At 45.3% G+C, this 9,208-nt stretch overlaps 1 protein-coding gene across 1 annotated transcript; it reads right to left on the bottom strand.

Moving 5' to 3' along the window:
* Positions 1–1,396: 1,396 nt before the first annotated feature.
* Positions 1,397–3,003, bottom strand: LOC132488155 (ubiquitin-like protein 7). The gene is made up of 5 exons (XM_060096107.1): positions 2,959–3,003; positions 2,648–2,697; positions 2,234–2,401; positions 1,528–1,650; positions 1,397–1,420 (listed from the first exon to the last, which is right to left on the bottom strand). The coding sequence occupies exons 1-5, from the start codon at positions 2,987–2,989 to the stop codon at positions 1,397–1,399; spliced, it is 396 nt and encodes a 131-aa protein (XP_059952090.1). The 5' UTR covers positions 2,990–3,003.
* Positions 3,004–9,208: the final 6,205 nt, after the last annotated feature.

Genomic DNA, 9,208 nt, shown 5'->3' on the forward strand with positions numbered 1-9,208 from the left:
ATTCATCTATTGATGGACACTAGGGCTGATTCTACCTTTTGGCTATTGTGAAGTAATGTGCAAAGTAAATTCCACCCAAGTATGGAATTCTGGGGTGGAAAGTGCCTCAACACTCAATTTGAAAGTGAGATGAGGGGCTTCCCTGGTGGCACAGTGGTTAAGAATCCGCCTGCCAATGCAGGAGACTCAGGTTCAATCCCTGGTCCGGGAAGATCCCACATATTGCAGAGCAACTAAGCCCGTGTGCCACAACTACTGAGCCTGCGCTCTAGAGCCCGCATGCCACAACTACTGAGCCCATGAGCCACAACTAATGAACCCATGCACCGCAGCTACTGAAGCCCTTGCACCCTAGAGCCTGCGCTGCAACTACCGAGACCGAGACCTGCAATTACTGAAACCCATGTGCCTTGAGCCTGTGCTCCGCAACAAGAGAAGCCACCGCAATGAGAAGCCCATGCACTGCAACGCAGAGTAGTCCCCACCTGGGCGCAGCAACAAAGACCCAACACAGCCAAAAAAAAAAGAAAAAAAGTGAGATAAATCATAGCTACATTAGGACCATATAGCTAAGACTCATGGCCTGATTAACTTTCACCAGAGTTTTCTTATAATGATACCAGGAAGAAAATAAGGATTACTTTTCTGAGGGGACTTCCCTGGTGGTCCAGTGGTTAGGAATCTGCCTTCCAATGCAGCGGACACAGGGTCCATTCCTGGTCGGGGAACTAAGATCCCACATACCGCGGGGCAACTAAGCTCACATGCCAGCACAGTCAAAATTAAAAAAAAAAAATTGCTTTTCTGAGGGTGATAAATCTGTCTGAGAATTTAGGTATAGGATGAGACATTAAGCCAAGCTTCATTATTAACCCCAGCAACAATATCCAGAGTGTGGCAGACACCATGATTTCAAACTAGTCTCAAGGGTGGAATGTCATAGGTGGACTGACATAGGCCATTTCTAAGGTTGGTTGCCTCTGCCTAGACACCATTGCCCCGCAACCAAACACCCCTTCCCTGCCTGGCTAACCTCTAACTAATTCTTTGACAGTCACTCCAAACACCCCTTCCTCAGAAAAGTTTTCCCTGACCTAGGCCCTCACCTCAAGCCTGGGCGGGGCTTCTCACCCTGTTGCTCCCTCACTGCAGTAACTGCCTGGCACCCCTCCATGGCAGGGATGAGCACTGGCTCGTCTCTACCCCAGGAGCTGGACCCCGGCCCGGTATATACATGCTCAAGGCTCAGTCCCCGCTCACAGAATGGATGAGTGTCTCTTCAATTAAAACTGCCACAAGTATTCAAGCCAGGTGGTCAGCGGAGCCGGCTGTGGTCACTGGGTGCAGGAGTGGAAGCCACAGGGACAACTAGCCTTGCTGGGAGCATCCTCTCCTGTCACACTGCCATCCCCAGCTGTTCCTGGAGCAAAGCAGGCCAAGTGGGAAGGGCCTCCAGAGAGCAGAAGCAGGCTCAGTGTCCAAAGTAACTAAGAAGCCATGTGAACATCAGGAGTGGGGAAGACTGACCTGAAGGCTGGGCTGCCCGGACGCCTGCAGCGCATGCTGTAGAGCTTGGCTGAAGAGATCATTGGTGATGGGCGTCCCTGACTGGACGCCGGATGACACTGGGGAGGTCCCTGAGGAATGGCCCTAGAGACAAACCAGGGTCAGCGCCACGCTCAGAGACACCTCAGGCTCCCAGCACATACCCACTGCTCTCACATCACCCCAGGGTGCCCCTGGGTGCCCCACGACTGCCTCCCAGCAGGGGCCTGCATGAGACAACCACACAGAGGTACCCCAAAGCTCTCTATGTGCGCAGGAAAGGTTCTGTTCTCTTTTGCTCCAGGGAGATGGAATGGAGCCCCCGACCTAGCCTAGGACCCAGCACTGGGAGAGATGGCCTTGGAAGCTGGAGTGACCGTCACCAGGAATGCTTAAGCCTGTGATGTCTGGCCACTTTCAGGGACAAGTAAGGGTATATTGTGTGACGGGAGGTTCTTCCAAAGTGCTGGCAGGAGTTAATCAGGCCTGTGATGAACCCCAGACTTCTAAGCCCTGAAGGCTGGTGACGGGTGGTCGCCTGAGCTGCAGCGGGAGACCCACCAGGGCTCCAGGTAGAGTTTGGCTCAAAGCAGATCCAGCTCTAGGATCAGCAAAGGTAAATCCATTCTACCACTGGGCCCTTCTCCCTTAGGGGCCTGGCCTTGATCTTCCCGCCCTCTCTCCATACCTGGGTGCCAGGAGTTGGCGTGTGAGAGCTGCTCTCTGGAGTGCTGGCCAGGGCCAGGGCGGTGGCCAGCTCGCTCTGGGTGATAGGCCGGGGCCCGGCAGCTCCACTGTACCCCAGGGAAGCTGGGCGGGAGCTGGGTGTGCTGCTCGAGGGCGTGGACCTGGCGCTCTGAACAAGAGAGGCACCAAGAATCAGGGAAGCAGCCCTGTGACGTTCTCAGATGAACCCCACCCCCGCTCCAGGATCAGTTCTTGGGGAACCTCCCCTAGCTGCCAGGTTCAGACAGCAATAGTATGACATAGCTGGGTCACCAAAGGGCCTCCGATCACCTCCCAGCTGGGGCGTGCCAGGTCCCAGCAAGGGGTGCATCCCCAGCACCATCTCCCCCAAATGGCAGGCAGCCAGGCCACTTACTGGGTGAAAGTCATCCTCATCATCAGAGAGCCCTTCAAACAGGAAGCCACCTGGAGGAGGGAGAACAGATTTCAGGAGGAAGAACAGAAAGGCACAGGCGCAGCTCCAGAATCTCAGCTCTAGTTACTCTCCAAATTCATATTTTCATCTCTCCCCTTGGAAAATTACAGGACAGATGCACTCCTTGACTCAAATTGAGAGTTCCCAAGGAACGCCCTCTGCCAGCACTATACATAGCTGCTGAGTAAAGCAAACCCCTGGACCACCGCCCACTCCCGAGGGGGCCTGCGTTCCACTGTCCTGGGGCTCACCTGGCATATCCCGGTACGAGCTGGAGGGCATGCCCCGGGAAGAGGAGTCGCCCCTGTGCTGTGGCTACGGGCTGCCGGCAGACTTTGAGCCTTACAGCTCTCTCTGGCGTGGCAGCTTGCACACTTACACACTCACCCAGACCCACACGCTCCCCTCTCCGTAGCGACGGCCCTGGACCCGCAGAGCCATTTGCACGCACTTCCTGCAGCACCGCACACTCCTCACTCACCCAGGCAGCATCTAATCCTGTGTCCCGCCACTTGCGCCACGCTTCCTACCTTTCCAGGTAGCAGAGTACAAAATATATTTATAATTTGGTATACAAAATATCAATTTGCAGAGATGTGGATGGACCTAGAGACTGTCATACAGAGTGAAGTAAGCCAGAAAGAGAAAAACAAATATCATATATTAATGCATATATGTGGAATCTAGAAATATGGTACAGATGAAACTTTTTGTAGGGCAGTAAAGAGATGTAGACGTAGAGAATGGACATGTGGACACAGTGGGGGAAGGGGAGGGTGGGACGAACTGGGAGATTAGGTTTGACATAAATATACTATCATGCGTAAAATAGATAGCTAGTGGGAATCCCCTATTTTCTTGAGAACTAGGATTCTCAGTGTGGAAAAGGAAAGAAACATGAATATACAAAAGGTTACATAAACCCCTGTAGTCTTGAATTTGAAGTAGCAGTATAAATTATTTCTATTTCGATTTTTATAAGCATAGATCTATATATAGATATAGATCTAGCTCTCTCCCTAGTTCTCTCCACTGAAGCAGCTTAGAAATAATGACCAATCCAGTAGAAATAGGCATCCCTAGTGCCCAGATTGTGGTTTTGAAATTCAATTTCCCACTAAAACCCATCTGAGCTTTTAATTAAAAAAATTTTTTTATTCCCCCCACCCCCTGTCCCCTTTAGAGCTGATCAGGCTCTAATCCACGTGTAGAGATGTATGCTCAGGCTATGAAGCTCAATACTTTGAGAACTGCCCTGAATGTTCAATTTGGCCCTGGGTTAACCTCAGCCTGTTGGATACCCAGAATCTCTGGTTCATTGAGGGGTGAAGGTTTGTTCACATGTGAACCTGGAAATGCAATTCAGTTTGGACCTCTTACTGTACTGTACCCTTAAAAATTTTTTTTAAATTGGGATATAGTTGCTTCATTTATTTTTCATAAATTTATTTATTTTATTTTTGGCTGTGTTGGGTCTTTGTTGCTGAGCGGGCTTTCTCTAGTTGCGGTGAGCAGAGGCTACTCTTCCTTGCAGTGCTTGGCCTTCTCACTGCGGTGGCTTCTCTTGTTGTGGAGCACAGGCTCTAGGCGCGTGGGCTTCAGTAGTTGTGGCTCTCGGGCTCTAGAGCGCAGGCTCAGTAGTTGTGGTATATGGGCTTAGTTGCTCTGCGGCATGTGGGATCTTCCCAGACCAGGGCTCGAACCCGTGGCCTCAGCGTTGGCAGGCGGATTCTTAACCACGTGCCACCAGGGAAGCCCTATAGTTGCTTTATTTATTTATTTTTATAAAGATTTAATTTATTTATTTTTAGCTGTGTTGGGTTTTCGTTGCTGTGTGAAGTCTTTCTCTAGTTGTGGCGAGTGGAGGCTATTTTTCCTTGCGGTGCACAGGCTTCTCCTTGTGGTGGCTTCTCTTGTTGTGGAGGATGGGCTCTAGGTGCGTGGGCTTCAGTAGTTGTGCCACGCAGGCTCAGTAGTTGTGGCTCACGGGCTTAGTTGCTCCACGACATGTAGGATCTTCCTGGACCAGGGATCGAACCTGTGTCCCCTGCATTGGCAGGCGGATTCTTATCCATTTTGCCACTGGGGAAGTCCCCATCTGAGCTTTTTGAAGAAATGGCTCTTTGTTGTGTTTGGGGCAGGAAATGTAAAGATGAGCCTGGAACTCTTGTCATGCCAGATAGTAAGGCAATGATCAGAAAATTTTAGGTTAAGTGTTAAAATGATGCAGCCTCAAGTTGAAGAAGCTCCACTGTGATGGTTACCATGGATTTCAATATAAGCAAATGCAGGTAAATACATTGTGGAAAATGGGAGCCATTTTGGAGAAAAAAGGCAAAATTATAGAGGAGGGGAAGACTAGAAAAGAATATGTAGGGTTGAATTGGAATTTGAAGTATTGGTATTAGAACTTATGTAATAAACTATACTCCAACAAAAATTAATGAAAAAAAGAACATATACATATTATTTCATATATGTAACATATATATGAAACAGAAATATAGATGAATGGGTTTGTGTCTGTAAATATGTATTTCATAGGTCTACCCACTGAGAGGAACTGGAAAATGATGACATCTCAGTGACAATAAACACACCCAGACTTGGATTCTAAATACTATTCACCACTAAAAGGAACCAAAACTGTTTGGATTAATGACTGATATGAGAAACTTTGTGAAAATCTCCCAAATAATTTATGAAAACAGCAGTGAGGTGATCAGTCTCCACCTACCTGGGACAGTTGATGAAATTTAAATTACATTTGTGGATTAGATGGTAAAACTGTATTAATTTCTTGATTCTAATGGGTTGTACTGTGGTAGGTAGGAGAGTGTGTCCTTGTTTTCAGGAAATAGCCACTGAAATATTTAAAGGTAATGGGGCATCATATCTACAACTTGCTTTCAAACAGCTTGGGGATGGGGTGGGAGAATAATATATATAGAGAGAGGGTGAGAAAAAATGATAAGGTAAATGTTATAAATGTTGACAGTTGGGGACTTTGGGTGGTTAAGAGGGAATTATTTCATACTATTTTTGCAACTTTATTGTAAACTTGAAACTACTTTAAAATAAAAGTAAAAATATCACATTCTCAAAGACAATTTGAGCACATGGGGAAATACTCAAGTTAAGTGAATTATGCAGTTTACTAACATATGCAGTATAATCTAAATTTTGTTGAATATAAAATTTATTTAATTCAATAAAATTATATTTTTAGAAACATTAAAAAAGTTAACAATTGTCATCTATTAGTGATAGAGCTATGTTAAAGCAAAATAAATTTGGAGGACTTATGCTACCAGATGCCAAGACCTACTCTAAAGCTACAGAAATCAAGTTGTACGGTTAGTGGCACAAGGATATAAAAATACATCAGTGGGACAGAACAGAATCAGAAATGGACCAATAGATAACAGTCACCTTATTTATGACAAAGCTGCCAGTAAAATTCAGTGGGGATGGGATTAAAAAAAAAGTAGTTCTCATCAATTGATACCCTATGGAAAATAAGAATCTTGATTCCTATCTCACTTTATACATAAAAATTAATATGAAATTACTCATAGACCTAAACGTGAAAGATAAAATTTACAGAAGAAAGCATAGGAAAATATCTTCATAATTAGGGCAGAGATTTTTTAAATAGGACACAAAAAGCTCTACCCATCAAAATAAAATTTCATAAATTAGACTTTCAAGAAATTCTTTAAAAATCCCATTAAGAGAATAAAAATACAAGCCACGAACTGAGAGAAGATATTCACAATATACATTTTTGACAAGGACCTACATCTGTTAAGTTCTTAATTTTAGTGACAGTACTTCTTATTTCTAAAAGTTCTTTTTGGTTCTTCTCAAATCTGCCTGTTCTTTTTTTTTATCATGTGTTATTCTTTCTTAAGTCCTTAAGTCCTTTCTTAAAGTCCTGATAGCTTCTTCAGTGACTTTTTTTTTTTTTTTTTTTTTTTTTTTTGGTACGCGGGCCTCTCACCGCTGTGGCCTCTCCCTTTGCAGAGCACAGGCTCCGGACGCGCAGGCTCAGCGGCCATGGCTCACCGGCCCAGCCGCTCCGCGGCACGTGGGATCCTCCCGGACCGGGGCACGAACCCGTGTCCCCTGCATCGGCAGGCAGACTCTCAACCACTGTGCCACCAGGGAAGCCCTTCAGTGACTTTAATACATTTTTTCATGCTTATTTTACATCTCTTTTTAAATTGACTTCCTAATATCCAACATTTTTGGTGTTGTGACTTGTTTGTTCTGCTCTTTCTTGTTTGTTCTGCTCTCTCTTCCATGAATATTTGTTAATTCTTTTTGTGAAATCTTCAGTTTAGCTTTCTTCTTTCCTGTTGGATGGCATGAGTTTTGGTAGTGTTGCTCCAAAAAGGATTTATATTTGCTTTACCAAGAACCTCAGGACCAATTTCTTTTAAGCATACTTTAAAAAAAAATAAATTTATTTATTGAATTAATTCATTTATTTTGGCTGCGTTGGGTCTTCGTTGCTGTGCACAGGCTTTCTCTAGTTGCAGCGAGCGGGGGCTGCTCTTCGTTGCGGTGTGCAGGCTTCTCACTGCGGTGGCTTCTCTTTGTTGTGGAGCATGGGCTCTAGGCATGTGGGCTTCAGTAGTTGTGGGTGCGGGCTCAGTAGTTGTGGCTCACGGGCTGTACAGCACAGGCTCAGTAGTTGTGGCACATGGGCTTAGTTGCTCCACATCATGTGGGATCTTCCCGGACCACGGCTTGAACCTAAGTCCCCTGCTTTGGCAGGCGGATTCTTAACCACTGCGCCACCAGGGAAGTCCCAAGCATACATTTTATTGTATGTAAACTATTTCTAAATAATGTTGACTTAACAAAACTTGAGAAAATACCTAAGATAACATTTTGAGGGACATCCCTGGCGGTCTAGTGCTTAAGACTCCACGCTTCCACTGTAGGGGGCACAGGTTTGATCCCTGTTTGGGGAACTAAGATTCTATATGCCACACACCATGTGGCCAAAACAAAACAAAGATAACACTTTGAGCATGCTAACTTATTTTATTTTCATGTCTTTAGTTTTTATATTTTTTATTAATACAGATCTGGTTTTTGTTGCTTTCTGTAAAAGAATGAACTGGATTAAAAATTTTAAATTGTAGACCTCAAGTGACATGTTATTTGCTTTTCCCCCTTAATAAAAAAGCAGACCAGCTAGTCAACTTCACTTACCCAAAAGTCACTGACTACACATTTCCTCCTGCCACTGAATATTTAATTTCTTAATAGAATGCCCTAGTTTAACTGTATGTTAAAATGCAGACCCAGGGACCAATTTTGGACGTTTCTGGGAAAGTTTGGCCACAAACTTACACAAAATACAGGTCTAGGGTTTCAAATTCTCAGGGAAGGCTGTTCTTTCACACGTCAACTCCCCTTTCACTGACCTGCCTTCATAGCCAAGCAGAGAACTTTTCTTATCTTCTCTTAGTGCTGATGCATGGGTTTGGGTTTTTGGTTTTTTGTGCTCTGCCCTTTTACTTAGGAGGCAAATCTTTTAGTTTTTAAAAAATATTTATTTATTTGGCTGCATTGGGTCTTAGTTGAGGCATGCAGGATCTTCGCTGTGGCATGTGGGATCTAGTTCCCTGACCAGGGATCGAACCTGGGCCCCCTGCATTGGGAGTGCAGTCTTACCCACTGGACCACCATGCAAATCTTTTAAAGGTTTAAACTTTATGTAGTGGTATCAGTTTCAGTTGCTCAAGGGCCCAGCCCAATGTTTTGGTGTTAAAAGAAAAATCTCCAAGCAAGGCTTCCAGGACCACTATTCTCTCTGGAAAGGTGCTCATCAGCTTCCAAAGCTCACTGCTTTTTTCCAGTTACCCCTTCATTTCTAGCATCTGAGGATTTCCCATTTCTCCTGTGACCATGGTTACGTGTTTAATAGATGTATTATTTTATACATTTTTGTTTGTAGCAGGACTACTTACAGTTGATTTTCATTTGCTGTCTTGCCAGACCCAGAAATCCCCATATTAATTTTATAGTCATTTTAAAAATGCAAATGTACACTTTAAAAAAATAAATTTGTTTGTTTTTATTTTTGGCTGTGTTGGGTCTTCCTTGCTGTGCGCGGGCTTTCTCTAGTTGTGAGCAGGGGCTACTCTTCGTTGTGGTGCGCGGGCTCCTTATTGTCGTGGCTTCTCTTGTTGCGGAGCACAGGCTCGCGGCACGCAAGCTTCAGTAGCTGTGGCGCATGGGCTCAGTAGTTGTGGCGCGTGGGCTCTAGAGCGCAGGCTCAGTAGTTGTGGCACATGGGCTTAGTTGCTCTGTGGCATGTGGGATCTTCCCGGGCCAGGGCTTGAACCCGTGTCCCCTGCATTGGCAGGCAGATTCTTAACCACTGCACCACCAGGGAAGCCCAAATGTGCAGTCTCATAATTTGTTTTCCAATAGCAAACGATTGGGCAAATAGTCTCTTGAAGGTTTAATGAAAAATTGTCC

This window comes from Mesoplodon densirostris, chromosome 4 (assembly GCF_025265405.1).
Source record: "Mesoplodon densirostris isolate mMesDen1 chromosome 4, mMesDen1 primary haplotype, whole genome shotgun sequence".
NCBI classification, from domain to species: domain Eukaryota; kingdom Metazoa; phylum Chordata; class Mammalia; order Artiodactyla; family Ziphiidae; genus Mesoplodon; species Mesoplodon densirostris.

Coding starts and splice junctions, on each gene's coding strand:
- LOC132488155 (XM_060096107.1), bottom strand. CDS start 2,989: ATGCCCTCCAGCTCGTACCGGGATATGCCAG. Junction 2,402..2,647: donor ATGAGGATGACTTTCACCCA/GTAAGTGGCCTG, acceptor TCTCTTGTTCAG/AGCGCCAGGTCCACGCCCTC. Junction 1,651..2,233: donor CGCCAACTCCTGGCACCCAG/GTATGGAGAGAG, acceptor GTTTGTCTCTAG/GGCCATTCCTCAGGGACCTC.